Raw genomic sequence first — 18,968 nt, 5'->3', positions numbered from 1 at the left:
TCTGCTTGGCATGCAGAAGGCCCCAGATTCAATCCCTGGCATCTCAAGGTAGGGCTGGGAAGAAATCTTTCCTGAAGAGCCACTGCCAGTCAGACTAGACAATGCTGAGCTTAGTCTGACTTAGCATAAGCAATGGTCTGACTTAGCATAAGGCAGCTTTCTATGTTCCTAAGGAAACGTGCCTCACTAGCAAGTTGAGTTGCGAATTCCTGCCTTAAGTTGGTGTGAAATAATTGAAATAATTTATTCTCATCCCCTTACCATGTTGTAGATGAGCGTATGTTTACCATACTTTATACACTCTGCAGAACCAGTACAGCTGCTGGTTTTGCCACTGTAGTTTATGCAACAGTGTGTGTTTCTGAGTTGTCCAAATATTCAGGATAGAAAGAAAATGTCAGTTTTGTCCAGGAAGAATTATATTCTTGATCTGTGGGAATGTGCTTTCAAGGCAGTCTGTGGGTAGTGAAGCTCGTGAAGTAAAGTGCTTGTGAGTAGCTTCTCATTTACCACTGTGAAAATCTACCCCCTGGTAACTGATTATCTTGTTTTTATTTACTCAAATCTTTGGGTGCCTTCAAAGTCTAAAACATGTCAGACAACTATGAGAGTGAAAGCATGTTGAAATGTAAAGTACATGATGTTCTTCTCCTTGGTCAAGGATAAAAGTAAATTATATCTAAAATCCTACAGAGAAATGAGTTGAGAGCAGTTTCTCTTCATTGCTTAATGCTGCCACCAGGTGAATAAATAGATACCATACATATTCTTCTTCTTGTGGTAGGAATCTGTTCAGCATCTTTCCACTGTTTGAACAGTTCTTTCATTTGTATGTATCTTGCATTTCAGATATTTATGGTAGTTGTGAGGCTGCAGCCCTTAAGAAATGCAGTTCCTTTATCCAAAGCAACAAAAGTTTGAATGAACTATGCCATTTTGGAGAACACCACATAGGGGGCTTGGGATTTTTTTCTTTGTTTTCTTCACTGATCCTCTGTTCTTATTTTTGGTATTGCTATCCAGGCTAATCGTGATGCTGTACTGAGCAGAATACCAGAACACAAAAATGATCGCATCATCAGTTTGCAAAGTGCATCTGTAGTCTACGACTTACTTACTATTGCCTTGGGAAGAAGAGGTCAATATGAAATGCTGTCAGAGGTAGGCTGTGATAGCTGACCAAGGATGCCAGGGCTTCACTTAGCTGCCATTCTGGATTGGCAACATATGAAAAAAATAGCTTACCAATTCCATATACTATGGAGCGATTAGTGTACCATTCACCTGAAGATTGACTTTGTTGGATATAGTAAAAAATCAGTCTCGGAGATAAGTTACTGTACTGCGTAATTCATAATCAATGCAGTTAAATACTACTTCAACTAGATGTTTACATATGGCACACATTGTCCCAACTTAGACAGCTGGATTTAGGTTCAATGCCAATTTGCTTAGCTGGAGTTCTGAGTGATCCCACTTTGCCTTTGTCTTCATAATTAAGATGTTACAGTGAATCAGGTGAGATTGCAGAGATACAAGTATTTCAGTATCAGATGCTTATTTTCCTGAAGAAAGCTGATTACTCATGACTTGTTTATGTTCATATTACTGCAACATGATGGTACCTTCTTAAAAAGTATTTTGAAATTTCAGCTGGTGCAAAATGTAGTAGCTAGAACTTTACGGAAGCAGTTTATTATTTAAATTAATTACTCACCCTTCACCCAGAGGTCCCAGGGCGGGTCACAATAAATCATTAAAAACAATCAAAACAACCTAAAATGGACCATTGATCTCACCTGAAGGGTGATTTTCATAGGAGGAATCCCATCATGCTGGATTATAGCTCGTCCTATCGTCCGAAGGCAAGAATGTTTCTGAAGTCAAGACCAGGGCGTCAGGCCCCTCCCACTCTCCAGTTCATTCGCAGCGAGTCCAAAGAGATATATCTAAACATGCAGGAAAAAAGGCCAACGGGCCTACCAGCAAGAACATAACATAACAGTAACATTCATAATATCTGACGCTAACCTAGCGAAAACAGTAATAGAAGTCTTGACTTCACTAGAAAATTAAAATGTAATATAATATAATATAATGACGAAATTGTAATATATAAACCATCCCAAAAATTATGTAGTTATCCTCCAACTGGGAGGGTCATGATGGGATTCCTCCTATGAAAATCACCCTTCAGGTGAGACCAATGGTCCATTTTCCATAGGAGGAATGCCATCATGCTGGATGTACCAAAGCAGCCCATAACAGGGAGGGACCACCCACATACTAATCGTCATTAAGAACCTGTTGCAAAACTCGTCTGCCAAATGAGGCATCGGCAGAGGCATAACAATCTATTTTATAATGCCTTATAAACGAGTGTGGAGTAGACCAAACAGCAGCTCTACAAATATCGGCAACAGGAGCGTTAGTAGCAAAAGCAGCCGAAGTGGCTGCTGATCTAGTGGAATGAGCTGTTATACTAGGCGGAACTGGAATCTTAAGGGACTCATAGGCTAAGGTAATACATGCACGCAACCAGCGGGATAAGGTGGAATTAGCTACTTTATGCCCCATAGACCTTGGATGAAAGGATACAAACAAAGACTCAGTCTGTCGTATATCCTGGGTCCTGGACAGGTAGGTCTTGAGAGCCCTCCGAACATCCAATGAATGCCAAGCCTTCTCGAGAGGATGAGTAGGATTCGGACAAAATGAAGGTAGAACAATGTCCTGGTTGCAGTGGAAAACTGAATTGACCTTGGGACGGAAGGAAGGATTAGTTTTCAGCACAACAGAATCCTTGTGAAAGACACAGAGGTGGCGAGCAGAAGACAATGCACCCAGTTCCGAGACTCTTCTCGCCGATGTAATTGCAATCAGGAACAGGACCTTGAAAGACAACAGACGTAAAGGCACAGTCCTGAGTGGCTCAAACGGAGGACGTTGTAAGGCCTGCAGAACCTTTGACAAACTCCATGATGGAAAACGGTGAGCTACAGCCGGCGAGTGTAGAGCAGTGCCTCTGAGGAAGCGTTTGATAAACGGATGTGAGGCAATAGGGGTGTCAGTGGAAGATACTGAAAGAATGGACGACAGAGTGGACGCATGTCGATGCAATGTGTTGGGTCTAAGTCCCAGCATGAGGCCCCTATGAAGATATTGCAGCACTTGTTGTACTGTAGCCTTGGAAGGATCGATGTGTTGGGACTGACACCACCTGGAGAACGCTACCCAAGTATGTTGGTATATACGAGTGGTGGATGGTCTTCTCGAGGCCAAAATAATGTCAATAACAGCGTCTGACAGGCCAGCCGATCTCAAATGTCCCCGTTCAAAAGCCACACTGTTAGGTTGAGCCACTTTGGGTCCTGATGCCATACTGGACCTTGTGATAAGAGATCTGGCCTGACTGGAAGTGGCCAGGGATCTGTCACCGACAGTGCAAGAAGATCCGAGAACCACAGTCGACGGGGCCAAAATGGTGCTATCAGAACCAGCTGCACCTTCTCGCGACGTGCCTTCTGCAAGGTTTTGGCTAATAGTGGTATTGGAGGGAAGGCGTATAATAGGCCCTCCGGCCACGACAGTGACAGAGCATCCACCGCTTCCGCTGTCGTGTCCAGGTATCGAGCGAAGTACCTGGGTAGCTGGCAATTGCGACTGGAAGCAAACAGGTCGACTGAGAAAGGGCCGAATCGACGCTGGAGAAGATGGAACACAGTCGGATGAAGTTTCCATTCTCCCGGCAAGACTTGTTGTCTGCTGAGCCAGTCTGCTGTGACATTCGAAATTCCTCTGAGATGTTCTGCTTTGAGGGATTGCAGATGTTGTTCTGCCCAGTCAAATATGAGGGAAGCTAGGTTCTGTAGAGGCCTGGACCTGGTGCCTCCCTGTCTGTTTAAATGAGATTTGGCACACGTGTTGTCCATTCGAATGAGGACATGATCCAAGAGGAAGAGAGACTGAAAATGAAGCAGAGCTAAGTGGACAGCCTTTAGTTCCAGCCAGTTGATGTTTTGAGCTTGCTCTGCTGTGTCCCAAACTCCCTGAACGAACTGGGAGTTGCAGTGGGCTCCCCAACCAAGAAGACTGGCATCGGTGGTAATGACAGTCCGGTGGGGTTCTCTGAACGGAGTGCCTTGGGTGAGATGTTGTACCTTTGTCCACCAGCGGAATGACAAGTGCAGAGTGGGACTCAGGGGGATTGCTCGATGGTTTGAGTTGGCAATGTCGTGTTGGAACAGCAACAGGGCCCACTGTAGCTGGCGCATATGTGCCCGAGCCCATGGCACAATATGGATGGTGGACACCAACATTCCGAGAGCCCTGGCTAGAAGCATGACATCTGCAGATGTTTTGTGCATCAGAGACCTTGCGATGTCTGTGATAGCGGTGATGCGATCTGGGGACAGGAACACAGTCGCTTGCAGTGTGTCTAACATTGCCAATAGATGCTGCAGGCGTTGGGTTTGTTGTAGATGGCTTTTGTCGAAGTTGACTAGCCAGCCGTGGGCCTGTAAGACATGGAGCGTGAGGGTTAGATGATGATGAGTAAGCTCCCTAGACCTCACGCATATTAGAAGATTGTCCAGATAAGGGTAGATATGGACGCCTTGAAGCCTGAGGTAAGCCACTAGGGTAAGTAGCACCTTGGTAAATACTCTCGGGGCAGACGAGAGTCCGAACGGCATTGCTCGATATTGGAAGTGCTGGGAGCCAAAGGCAAAACGTAGGAATTTTCTGTGGGCTATGCAAATAGGGACATGGAGATACGCTTCCTTTAGGTCGATAGAGGCAAGGAAGTCACCTTCTTGCAGGCTGTCTATAATGGAGTGGAGGGATTCCATTCTGAACCTGCGATACTTTACAAAACGGTTAATGAACTTGAGGTTCAAAACCGCCCTCCATGAGAGATCACGTTTGGGCACAGCAAATAGGAGGGAGTACACCCCTTCCGACCTCTCTGCAGTGGGGACTGGCTCTATCGCCTCTATGTCCAAAAGGTGATGTATCGCAGTCTGCATGATGCAGCGCCTGTCTAGTGCCCTGGGACAAGGGGAGGGATGAAAATTGTTTGGAGGTATTGCCCAAAACTCAATTGCATATCCATAACAAAAGAGGTCTCTGATCCATGGGACCTGAGTCAGAGGTAGCCAAAGTTCGGCAAATAGAAGCAATCTGCCCCCAACTGGTATTGCCTTAGTATTGTCTGCGTTGGCGAGACCCTCCCCTGTATGAGGACGTTGAGTAGCCTCTGTGGCCCTGGTACTGACCTCTACTGGGGAAACGTCTATTCCAGCCTCCTCTGGTGGAGCGGAAATCAAATGCTGGGAAGTCGCGGCCTCGTCCCGCGGGCCGCGTTCCCCGAAAGGGCTGAGACGTGCGGTATGAAGCGAAACGCCTAAAGGGTCTGCGCTCAACATTTTTGACGGTGGCCAAGACAGGCTTTCGAGTGTCCTTAGGGTCGACAAGCACTGCCCTTAATGCCTCTTCCCCGAAAAGTAATGAGCCTGCATAAGGTGCTCGTGAAAGATTAACCCTGGCAGTAGAGTCAGCCTGCCAGTGACGAAGCCAGAGGGTCCGTCTGCCAACGACCTGAGCCACCAGGGCGCGTGCTGCTAGTTGATTCGCGTCCAAGGTGGCGTTGGCCACGAAAGCGGCTGTTTTATGCAATTTTAGTAGTGATCTGCGCAGGGAGGCGGGATCTGGATTGTGGTCCTCGATGAGGTCGTCTAACCACATCATTGCTGCCCTGGTGAAAATAGAGGCAGATGTGGATGCACGCATAGAAAAGGCGATAGCCTCATGGGTCTTGCGTAAAGCAAAATCCAGTCTCCGTTCAGTGGCATCCTTTAGATGAGAGTCCCCCTCCATCGGCAAGAGGGACCTGGAAACTAAACTGGAAAGAGGCTCGTCGATGCCAGGGACAGCCAGTCTGGTAGAAAAGTCCGGGGCCAAAGGATAGAGTCTGTCCGCAATGTTATTAAATCGGCGTGCCTGTAAGGGGTGGGACCATTCGTCCTTGGCCAGTTTAGCGATGGGGTCTGGCACAGGGAGGAAGTTTTCAGCTGGCGTAGGGGATTTCAAGACCCTGGCCCCTTTTAAAGCAGGAGTGGAAGCTGCAGTTGGAGTGGATTGAAGACCAAGAGCGTTCAAGACTCTGCGCGCCAGGGGCTGGTAATCCGAAGCGTTGAAAAGACGATAAGAGGTTTCTTGCTCTGGTTCCGAATGGTCACTCCACTCGTCCCCTTGGGCTTGCAGCACGAATGCGGACTCTTCATCAAAAGAAGCGTCATCAACGAACCTGTCCCTGGCAACGTCAAACGGGTCTGGAGAACCTGATGGGTTTCTCTCACTGTGTAGAAGTTGAACCCCGCTGTGTTGAGGGATAGCGGGAGCTTGTGAAGATGATTGACTCTGAGCAAAAAAGGACAGCATGCCCTGAAGTTGTGTAATGAACTTGTGGGACAGCTGTAGTCCCGGAGATGTAGATGGTTGCTCTTGGATAGGCGGAGCTGCGGACGGCCCCACAGGTAGTGAAGAAGAACAAGCTCTGGATTGACTGACCGTTGGCTGTACAGGAAATCCAGGAAAGTCCTCCTCATCAGAGGAAGCAGCAGGAGAATGAAAGAGAGTAGTTAACTGTGCATGATTTGACTCCTCTGGCACTGGAGCAGAGACATAGCGGGGCCGCTTGATTGTGCTGTGGCTAAGATGTTTGGTTTTGGTAACCGCTTTTGAGTGCTTATGTTTGACCGCCTTAGGAGGTTTAGGCGTAGTCATCTGGTTTGTCACAGGCTGTTGTTTCGGCTTGGTTGCCTGGGTTGTCTCTGGCTGTTCTGCCATCATATAGATATTAAGGGTAGCTGTACACGGCACACGACTGGGGCAGAATGCACAGACCCGAAGATGCTCAGTACACGGCACACGGCACACGACTGGGGCAGAATGCACTGGCAGATGGCTAAGTACACTGCCACGATGGGGCAGAATGTACACACTGAACAGTTTTAGAGCAGACACAGTACACGGCACACGACTGGGGCAGAATGCACTGTCAGATGTTTAAGTACACTGCCACGATGGGGCAGAATGTACACTATGAATAGTCTAGTACACGGCCACAGATGGGGCAGGATGCACAGTCCAGGTCAGTCCAGACAGGTGGTATGTGGTATCAATCCCTTGCACACTAGGATCAATAGTCTGGTGTACAGTCAGTCCAGTATTAATAGGTTTAATGATCCAGCCACAGGCGCACCTTCCTTGCAGGAATAATAGGCTTTGTACTGTTTAGGTATTGCTACTGTTTAGGTAGCAGCAATAATCAATAGTAGTAGTTTGCGTGAAGAGCTGTAGCAGACTTGAATATGTGCTCTGCAGCTTACTAACAGACACAGCTTACTAACAGACACTGACAGGAAAGGCATACACTGACAGCGGCAGGCCTAGAACAGAGGCGTTTATCAGTAAGGCCAATAGAAAAGGCGGGAAAAAAGTGGGAGGATCAAAATGGCGCCCACAAGGAGCGGGAAAATTGAGCCAATGAGAAAGGTTTGGGGTGAGGAAGGAGCAATGGCGGTCTAAGGAGAGCGCCAACGAGCTCAAGATTCTCAAATTTTTCAAGCTCAAATGTCGTCGATGGCGGCTGGGGGGGCGAGCTATGTCTTAATAGCCGCGGAGACGGGCTCACGGAGCACAAAATTTAAACGGAGCCGCAGCCGCAGGCTCCAAAGGTCGTCGCAGTGGGAATTAACTGCCGCGGAAAGAGCCGGAGGGAGGGGGGCAGAGCAAGGGAAAGAGCCGCAGCCTCAGGCTCTGGGGCCGCCGAAATAGGCGGTGATAAAAAGGGAGAGAACGAGGCGGCGCGAGGCGGAGAGCCGCGATCGGAAGCTCCCGATTAGACTTGCGGCCGCCTGCTGAGCGAGGGAGAGTTGCAGCCGCGGTCTCCCGGAATCGCCGTTAGGATCGGCAGAGAGCAGCAGCTCCTGCGAGGCTAAACGAGGGCGGAGGAGTGCAGCTGGGCGAGAAGGAAAGCCGCAAGCTCCCGTAACAAAAATAGACTAAGGCAGCTCCCTTAGAGAGAGAGAGCCGCAGCCGCGGTATCTCTGGGAGCCGTAGGCTAAACTTCTGGGGGTAAACGATGTCAAAGACAAGACAGAGGGAAGGAAGAAACTTAGGATAGACAGATAACAAAGACCTTCACACTCTGGCAAACAAATCCACAAACAAACACAAGAGACTTAGCTACGCTATCTGGAATAACAAACTTGTTCGATACGAAGGCAAGAATGAACTGGAGAGTGGGAGGGGCCTGACGCCCTGGTCTTGACTTCAGAAACATTCTTGCCTTCGGACGATAGGACGAGCTATAATCCAGCATGATGGCATTCCTTCTATGGAAAATCACAACATCACACACACACAAAATAGGGTGGGTCCTAAAAATAAACACCTAGGCTGTCAAAGGCCAGAGTAAAGAGATGCTACTTCAGCATTTGCCAAAACAGTACAATGAAGTTGCCAAATGCACCTCTATGGGGAGGGAGTACCACAACGTAGGGGCTGCTGCAAAGAATGCCCTCTTCTGGGCCACTGCCCAGGAAGCTTATGAGGGTGGCAAAACTACCAAAAGAACCCCCTCTGCTGATCTCACCTGAAAGGGTCTGTAGGAAAGAGGGCGGTCTTTCAGATATTTGGGCCTAAGTAATGAATGTGACCACCTTGAATTGGGCCCAGAAATGAATCTGGGAATCAGTGCAGCTATTTTAAAACAGTGGTTATATGACTTCTAAAGGGAATCCCAGCCACTAATCTGGCTGCTGCATTTTGGACACATCCAGCTCATCACTGCCTCCAAGCGTCTCCTGATTCAGATGGAATGGAGAAATAGAGCTGGATGTCATCTGCATATTGATGACACTTCACTCGAAATGATGATAGACTCTGGTGACTTCATACAGATGTTAAATAGCATGAAGGACAAGATGGAACCCTGTGGAACACCACAGGACAGCTCTCATGGTGCCAAACAATACCCTCCCATAACTACTTTTTGGAAGCAGCTCTGGAAGTGTGAGCAGAACCACTGAAGCACAGTGCCCCCCAACCCCCACTTCCCTGAGATGCTCCAAAAATATACTGTAGTCAACAGTATTGAAAGCTGCCGAGAGATCAAGGAGAACAAGCAGGGCCACGTTTCCCCTATCTCTCTCCTGAGAGATGTCATCAACCAGGGCAACCAAGGAGGTTTCAGTGCCATGGCTAGCCTGAAGCCAGACCGGAACGGATCTAAGGAATTCGTTTCCTCCAAACATACTTGAAGTTCAACTACCACCACCCTTTCAAGCACCTTGTCCCAAAAGGAGATAATTGCCACTGGGCTATAGTTTAATATTTCTGGGCCCACTCCTCTCAAGGAGGGGATGCACCGCTACCTCCTTCAAAGCAGGTGGTACCTCCCCCTCCTTCAGTGAAGCATTGATCACTCCCTGGACCCTCCTAGTCAACTCTCTATGGCTAGGTCTGAGAAGCCAATATGGGCAAGGCTCAAAGGGGCAGGTGTTCAGCTGCACTACTTCAAGCAGCTTGTCCACATCCTCAGACCTCAATAACCAAAGCTGATTCAGTACAGGTGGAACAGACAGTGCTCTGGGCGCCTCCATTGGACTTGCTCCAATATCATATACCACCAATATTGTACCATCTTCACTGACATTTGATTTGTCAGGCCCAATTCACTCTGCTGGTTTGGATCTTTAAACCCCTAAATGGTTTTAGACCTAGATACCTTAAGCTCCCGCTCTTCCCAGAGATTATCAGTTGACATCCTGTAGTGTAAAAATGTACAACTGGATGAAAAAGTTTTTTGTGCAAATTCTAAAAATAATATTGGTTAAGAGCTGAGATTTTAAAACCGTGCTACTTTGATAGGCTTTCTGTGTTTTTGCTGCCACAATGAGTCATCGTATGTCTGACCTTTATTTTATGAAAATCACCATAGTGATTCAAAGCCTAGCTGAATTAAAAGTAACTCCCACTACATGGAAAATGAACGTGAATGTTTCTATTATGTTATAATTAGATTCTGTGATGAAAAACAATCTTTGAGCGAATTCTTAGGGTATGTTGTTGCTTTTAAAAGAATACATATATGCACATATAATAGATACATACACACACACGCAAAATCCTGCTATTTGGGCAGATACTGGTTCTTACTAAATATCTCTAAATGTTTTCTAAGGCTACAGCCCTATACCCACTTATCTGACAATAATTCTAACAGAATTCATTGAAGCTTGCTTCTGAGCAGGCATGCATAGCAGGTCCAAAGAACCTTTGGGCTTTCAGATGTTGCTCAACTGCAACTCCCATCAGCCCTAGCAAGTATGGCCAATTGCCAGGGATGATGGGAGTTGTAGTTGAGCAATATCTAGAGGGCCAAAGGCTCCCCGCATTTGATGTATAGGATTGGACTGTTGTGGAATATTTGAAGTGATTTTTAAATTTAAATTTAAATCATCCACGAAAAGCAAACGTGGAAAAGATAAACATGTATATAAAAATGATGGTAAGAAATAGATATTCTAAAAAGAGACCAAGTTAAAATAATTTAATTTACTCACCTGGAATTCTCTGAGGGGGTGGGGATGGCGTATGCCTTTGGACTCATCAGGACCCTGCTGCTAACAACTGTGTAAAAAAACCCAAAACCAAACAACTGTGAAATACTAGAAGAATGTCTCCCTGTGACTGCACAGTAAATGGCCCATTTACAAGATGAAGATGTGGTGAAATGACTGTATCAGGTCAGAATATTTGGATGGTCCCAGTTCATGGCTGAATGTTGCTGCATCAAATAGTTCAGTTTCAGCTTCCAAAGTAATCTTTAAAATAAATGGAAAATGGTTGTGCAGTTTTGAAGCCTGATTTTATCTTGTACAGTTCATGAAACACTCCTCTTCTTCCTTCTCCTGTGCTCAGTTTTGTACTATTTTATTCCGCTTCCTTCTCTCTCCCCACCAACTTCTTGTTCCCAAATCCTCATATTAGATACTTATTGGGACATAGTATGAAGAAATATTATATAAGCATGACTGTCAAAGAGGTTTATTATTTACACAACCTGTAAAGATATTTATAGTGCAATCCTATGCATGTTTACTCAGAAGCAAGTCCCAATGTATTGAACGGGGCTTACTCAAATAGAGTAGTGTGCACAGAACTGTTTCTTTTTATTATTATTATTGCGGCCGATGGCCAATACAATATCATCATACAGTTAAAACCATTTTTAAAACAAATTAAAACCAGTGTCGATACTCTTTATATGGACTTTTGATTTAGCAGTGTTCTATGAATTATAATTGCTGTGGCGCAGAACTTATAATAAATAATAATAAAATTTTATTTATGAGTCGCCTATCTGGCCGAATTATCGGTCACTCTAGGCGACGTACATTTACATATTAAAATACAATAAAAACCAATGAAAACCAAAACAGTAATTAATGTACCAGTATTAAAAACAACCTACCCCAGAGATCCCATAGGCCTGCCTGAACAGCCAGGTCTTCAAGGCCCGGCAGAAACCTATCAGGGAAGGGGCATGGCGAAGATCAAAAGGAAGGGAATTCCAGAGGGTAGGGGCCACAATCGAAAATGCCCTCTCTCTGGTCCGTACCAGCCTCGCTATCTTAAGTGGTGGGACCGAGAGAAGGTCTTGTGTGGCTGATCTCGTCAGGCGGCATAATTGGTGCTGCTGGAGGCGCTCCTTCAGATAAACTGGGCCAAAACTGTGTAGGGCTTTGAAGGTCAACACCAACACCTTGAATTGGGCCCGGTAAGCAACTGGTAGCCAGTGTAGATCTACTAACACCGGAGTGATATGATCATGGCGACGGCTGTTCTTAATCAAACGTGCCGCCGCATTCTGTATCAGTTGTAATTTCCGGACCGTTTTCAGGGGTAACCCCACGTAGAGCACATTACAGTAGTCTAAGCAGGAGAAGACCAGGGCATGTATCACTCGTGGGAGCAGATGGGCAGGAAGGTAGGGTTGCAGTCTCCTTATCAGATGTAATTGATACCAAGCTGCCCGGCTCACTGCCGAGACCTGAGCCTCCATGGACAGCCAGGAGTCAAGAATGACCCCAAGGCTGCGGACCTGGTCTTTTAGGGGCAATTTTACCCCATTGAACACCAGGTCTATATCCCCCAACCTGCCCCTGTCTCCCACGAGCAACACCTCGGTCTTGTCGGGATTTAGTTTCAGCCTATTCCTTCCCATCCATTCATTTACGGATTCCAGGCACTTGGAAATGGTGTCCACTGCCAACTCTGGTGAGGACTTAAACGAGAGATAGAGCTGAGTGTCATCCGCATATTGGTGGCACCGCAGCCCAAATCTCCTGATGATGGCCCCCAGCAGCTTTACATAGATGTTGAATAGCATGGGGGAGAGGATAGAGCCCTGTGGCACTCCACAGTTGAGAGGCCAAGGGCCTGAAACCTCATCCCCCAATGCCACCCGTTGGTGCCTGTCTGAGAGATAGGAACGGAGCCACCGTAAAACAGTGCCCCCTATTCCTAATCCTAATCCCTCCAGGCGATCTAAAAGGATACCGTGGTCAACGGTATCGAAAGCCGCTGAGAGATCCAGGAGGACGAGGAAGGTGAATTCTCCCTTATCCAACGCCCTCCTCATATCATCCACCAGGGCAACCAAGGCTGTTTCCGTTCCATGTCCAGTCCTGAAACCCGATTGGAATGGATCTAAATAATCTGCTTCATCCAAGTGTGTCTGTAACTGTTCAGCCACCACTCTTTCAATCACCTTGCCCAGAAATGGTAAATTAGAGACTGGGCTAAAGTTATTCAACTCTTGGGGATCCAACTTAGCAACGATGTATGTAATCTGAGGGTGGCGATCTTGCAGTAAATGTCTTGTATAGTATAATGAGTCGCGGCCAGGTATCGATTGAATGATAGGAGTAATGCTGCAAGTGCGGATATCTTGGTAGAAAGTACAGTATAAAAGGACATGGGATATTGTCTCAGTTTCTCCAGTTCCACATGGGCACAGCCTATCCGAGCATGGGACCCCACAAAACCTACCCTCAAGTAAAGCTGACGGCATCACGTTGAATCTCGCAATGGTAAAAGCTCTTCTATATCTGGCAATAAGGAGGTGACTAAGGTATTGAGCAGGGGCAAAGCCCCTGGAAAAGGTGATGGTATCGAGCTTGCTAGATGACACAGATAGTTGGGTTTGCAGTTCTATGTCCATTATGCGTTGGGACATAGCTGGCCATGCTTTAACATATCCTAAGTTGTAAATGTTGGCAGGCGAAAAGCTGAGAGATGACACTTTCTTAATCACTGACTTGTGCCAGGACGATTGAAAGGTGTCAGAGAGTACTAAGGGAGCCAAGCCTACAGGTGAGAATTGGAGTTTTAGCCACCACTTTATTTTAAGTTTCCAAATTCGAGCTTCGATGGAAGGGAGACCGGCTTCCATTCTTACTATCGCATTTGAGACACATGATGGGATCCCAAAAACAGCCCTCAGGAATTTTGTCTGTATAGGTTCGAAAGGGACTGATTTTGGAAAAGTTAATATCTGTGTGCCATACATCAATTGGGAAATAACCTTCGCCACAAACACTTGGATGGTAGAAGAGATGTGTTGTCTACCTTAGTATGAAAAAAAGAGAGAAGTGCTTTGGAGGTCCTCCGCGCGATCATGATGGTATTCTTGATATGGAAATGCCATGAACCTGAAGCGTGGAAAGTCACCCCCAGGTATCGGAAGGATGAAACCTGTTCGATTTTCAGTCTGTTCAATTGCCAGTTATGTCTCACCTTACTTTTAGTAAAGACCAGTACTTTTGTTTTAGTATGGTTAATAATTAGGTGGTCTTTGGCACAATGATCCGCCAATGCACGCAACAGGCGTCGTAGTCCACTGCAAGTTAGTGATAGCAGAATTGCATCATCAGCGTAAAGTAATGTAGATATCATTCTATTAGCTAGAGTTGGTGGTTGTGATGCAGTCTGCGCCAAAGAATCGACCATGGAGTTTACATAAAAGTTAAATAAAGAGGGAGCTAAAACACATCCCTGTTTGACTCCCTCGTAGGTGGGAATTGGTTTAGTCAAATGTCCTATGTTATCGCATCTGACCCATAGTCTGGTATTTTCATGGAGTGAACGTATCAACATTAAAAGTCGTCTATGTTGGTTGTCTCAAACTTTTCCCATAGTTTATTCCTGGGTATAAGATCAAAAGCTTGTTTAAAATCTATAAAAGCCACATATAGGGCACTCCCCTTTTTAGTTTCTCCACCAGGTGTTGTATAACAAATAGGTGGTCAATTGTGGAGCGTTCTCCTCTGAACGCCGCTTGTTCATCTGCCAATATGTTCTCCTGGGCCAACCAAGTCTGTAATTTATCCAGAAGATGTAAGGCATATAGTTTGCTGATTGTATTCAGCAGGCTGATTGGCCTGTAGTTAGCTGGGTCAGATCGTGATCCTCTTTTATAGATTGGGATTACAGTAGCTAGCCCCCAATCTTCTGGAATTTTGGCCGTATGATCGATTGCCGTGAAAAGAGCGGCTAAAACTGGGGCCCACCATTCAGTGTGTCGCTTAAATGTTTCTGGCAGGATATTGTCCGGACCAGGGACCTTGCCTTCTTTCAATCTTGCTATTAAAGAGGTTACTTCTTTAGGAGAGACAGGGGGCCAAACCGGTAAATCGTTCAAATAATTCCGAGAGAAAGGCTCACATTCCTGCACTCTTATATGAATGTTATGGAAATAGGACTCCCAAGTTTGTACGGGAATGTGGTATACCGGACTCCGAGATTGGTTGGGCCAACCTCTATTAACAAGTCGCCAAAAGGTGGACATATCTTTGGTTTTTGAATTCGGTATTAATGTTTTCCACTGGTTTATTTGGGCTAAGTTCTTTTTGCTTTTAATCAGCGATTTGTATTTTTTCTTCATGGCCATTTGATTGATTGATTGATTGATTGATTGATTGATTGATTGATTGATTGATTGATTGATTAGTCGCCCATCTGGCTGGTTGTCCAGCCAGTCTGGGCGACGTACAAGATAAAAAAGCAATACATTAAAATGTTAAAATTTAAAGCCATAACAGTAAAACCCACCCCACCCCAAAAGCCTGCCTGAAGAGCCAGGTCTTCAAGGCCCGGCGGAAGCTCATCATAGAAGGGGCATATTCCTGAGCGATTACAGTGAGCTCTAATTTTCTGTATCTTTTGTATTCTTCCACTAGGAGAGTTCTCATATCATGGCACTCTTGGTCAAACCAAGAGTTAGTATGAGATCTTGAGAAGCCGGATTTAGTTGCTAAGTTAGATTTAAAATTAAAAGTCTTTTGTAATTCTATGGACAATTCGTGGTAAAGTGCGAGTATATTTGTTACTTGAGTTTCTGCTGTAATAGTTTGTCGAAGGTTAACAATTTTCTCTGAATGTAGAATTCCTTTAACTTTTGACTCCAAGTTGAGTGACCATTTGGCCCGGACAGATTTATTTGATGGAGAAATGTCTGGGACTGGGCACCATTCCACACAGAACTGCAACCTCAAGTGATAAGGAATTTCACTCACCCAACCCAAAATTCTGAATCATACCACTTTAAGCTGTTTTGCAACTGATTTATACTTGTTTTTATAGTTATTGGATTTTAAAGGGATTTATTTCTTGTTGTGAGTTGCCTTGGTTTCCAGTCGGCAACCCTAACCACACAGGGATGTTGGAAAGATTCCATATACACACACTGGAGAAATAAAATACACACACTCCCTATAATAGTTTATTGTTAAAACCAGTTGATCATTGCAGAATATATATTTTTTAAATGAAATCAATATCAGTTTCCTAAAAAATAAAATCAGTGACACCTAGGTAAGCCCTCCCTAATTCCTTTAAAAATAGGATTGGAGAGGGAGAGAAGGATTCACAACAATATCCTTTGCTATGTTCACTCAAAAGTTCCATTGATTTACAGCACAATCCTAACCATGACTACTCAAAAGTAAAACCTATTGAATTCAATGGGGTTTATTCCTCGTATGTGGAATTAGCATTGCAGCTTTACTACCAGAAAAGTGAGCTTTTCAAAACCTATGAATTAGACAAATAACTGCCCTCTTCAACAGCCCAGGAAAATTTAAACTTGTTTGACTCCTCATAATTAAAAAAGCACAACACATTGTAATGACATTTAGATCTCCTGCACACAAGAGAGAAAGAAACTTTAGCTTGCTCAGTTTATGAGATCTTCAGACAAGTAGGAAAAAACAACAGTTTTCTGCCCTTGCAGTGGGTTCTAGCTCTTGCCTGGAGGTCAACAAATCCCTTGTCAATTATAACCCTGACTTCACTTATTGGCTACAAACCTGAAAAGGCAGGGTTAGAGCAGGCAGCTATGAGCTCATTTAACAGAAGTTGCAGCAGGGGGTGACTGACATTTTGGTGTATGTCTCTTGAACCAGACCACCTAGAAACCTGTTTTTAAAATGAAAGCTGAGAGTCCTGAGATTGAGATGACTCACCCGGAGAGGACCCCAAAAATCCAAAGTCTGTGGGCAAAAATCACATACCTGGCAACCGTAGTCTACTCTGAGTATTCACTTAGGTGAATACAACACAGTGGGTTGTATTCTGTTGAAATAAGAGTAGACCCTTGGAAATGAATAGACCTGTTAGTCATGTCTATTTTCTTCAGTGGGTCTGCTCTGAGAAGGACTAGCAATGAATGTCTATGAATTCTGTACATACAGAATGGGGCTTGTTGCGGGAAAAGAGAATATTGTGCTATATTTGTGAGGAAACGTATTTTCAGTCTTGTCAATTAAAAAAAATAGACCATAATAAGTAGATGCAGAACTGGTGTATGCGTTTGTGAGAAGCTGAGCAAGTCAAGCAACATGATGTTAGAAAGTTTTTCAGACTTTGCATGAAAATATTCAGAGTACTTGCCAGGGCAACACCGTGATAGTTATAATAGCCAAATTCCTTTTTGTATGGGAATATTTTGGAGAGATGACCTCATTTCTCACTTTTCTAGTTTTGATCTTATGTTGTTACTCTGAAAGGTCATATTTATGACCTGAACCTACTTTGGAACTTTCTTGTTATACTTTCATTGATTTTCCTTTACCTTACTCTTTTTATGGACGCATAAAGGTAGCTTCAGTTTTGTCCTCCCAGCCTGTGTGTTATTGATTCAGTTATCTTGATCAGTAGGGCTCCTGAACTGGAATAAATCAGAGATTTCAGGAGCCATGCACTTTGTGATCTAAAGTGTCTGAGAGGCTTTTTTTCCCTGCATCAATCTCAGCATGAAGGGCTTATTATGAAGTGGCTTACGGAATATGCTAGGAGTTAGAGAGAGAGAGAGAGAGAATGGTTCTCCTCAATGGAATGAACAGTCTGCTATAATGTGGAAAATTAAGGTTAGGTTTTCTTTAAATGTGCCTTTTTTGAAAGAAGTAAGGACTTGTATTCCTTAATAAAGAGAAGCTAAGTTGCCAGTGTGGTGTAGTGGTTAAGGCAGCCTTTCCCAACCAGTGTGCCTCCAGATGTTGTTGGACCACAACTCCTATCAGCCTCAGCCAGCATTGCCAATGGTCAGGAAAGATGGGAATTGTGGTCCAACAACATCTGGAGGCACACTGGTTGGGAAAGGCTGGGTTAAGGTGTTGGACTACAACCTGGGAGACCAGGGTTCGAATCCCCACACAGCCATGAAACTTGCTGAGTGCCCTTGGGCCTCTCAGCCTCATGAAAACCCTATTCATAGAGTCGCCATAAGTCGGAACGACTTGAAGGCAGTACATTTACATCAAGTTGCTCATAATTTTCTGAACGCATCTAAATAAAAGAGAGAAAAGGAAGGAGAGGGTGTAAAGCATGTGTTTGGAAAGTTTTAGGTTTATGTTGTAGTGCAGGGTGGCATTTCCTTGCAGAAGAAGCTCTTTGGCTGGGCTATGCTAAAATATGACATGGAATTCAAGTACAATGTCTCTGCATAATAGCGATTTCACATCATCCTAGGTTGAAACAAACTGGAAAGTAAAAGAGAGATGATGGTATGCAGTGTCTCATTTTGTATTCCTTTTCATATGTTCATTATTATTTCCTTCTAGAAACTCTAAATTGCAAACGCAAATTGCTAATGATCCTTAATTTCATTATGTTACCTTGGTTGTTTTGTTGTAGAACTTATCATGCCAGTGCCTTGGTCTCTTCCCTGGGAGAATTCCAAAAAACAATTAATTGTTGCCTTTCCCAACATCTTTGGGAATATCTCAGGCTTGCCCAAACCCATCAAAATTGTAACAGAGATACAAGTACAAAGAAATCAATGGTGGTGGTACAGAGAGAGGGAGACTGCTATGTGATATGTAGGAAACATGGGGTTCATTCCATGTTTTGTGGTCTCTAGGCAAGAGATCTGCAGTATGCCTCCCATCCTGTCCATTTTCTACTACCAATACCAGGGGTAGGGAACTTTTCTCCCTTAAAAGCCAAATTGCCTTGAGGGAAAATGGTCAGGGACCAAGTGCTCAAAGTAGGTGGGGCAAACACTCAGGGTGCTATGCTACTAGTGAATCCCTTCAGTGCAAGAATTTCCACTTGTGCAACAGGACGTCATCCCCCTCATCCCCACACCCTCCCCAACAGATTTTGGGGGCACACTGGGGGAGGAGAACATTCTGTTGGTCAAGCAGAAAATCCTTGCACTGATGAAACTATTGTCTTAGTACTACACTGGATTCCACCCCCAAAGTGGATGGGCCAAAGCACACATGCACCCCATTGTTGCACACACCACAGTCACACATCATATTGTTTCCTTCACACAAATACCCCTCCATTCACACACACACACAGAGGTTGACTAGCAATTAATCTCTGTGCAC

The 18,968-nt window shown here is 45.0% G+C and overlaps 1 protein-coding gene across 8 annotated transcripts in view; it reads left to right on the top strand.

The window, feature by feature from the left end:
- The window catches only part of TTC7B (tetratricopeptide repeat domain 7B), a 178,621-nt gene that overhangs the window by 62,794 nt on the left and 96,859 nt on the right, over positions 1 to 18,968 (top strand). For all 8 annotated transcript variants that reach the window (XM_061611948.1, XM_061611949.1, XM_061611947.1 and 5 more), the window contains one exon: positions 1,024 to 1,161. In XM_061611948.1, coding sequence (XP_061467932.1) covers positions 1,024 to 1,161 — 138 coding nt within the window. The remainder of the gene's footprint in view (positions 1 to 1,023; positions 1,162 to 18,968) is intronic.

This window comes from Rhineura floridana, chromosome 2 (assembly GCF_030035675.1).
Source record: "Rhineura floridana isolate rRhiFlo1 chromosome 2, rRhiFlo1.hap2, whole genome shotgun sequence".
NCBI lineage: Eukaryota > Metazoa > Chordata > Lepidosauria > Squamata > Rhineuridae > Rhineura > Rhineura floridana.
This window is presented reverse-complemented; position numbering and strand designations above follow the sequence as displayed.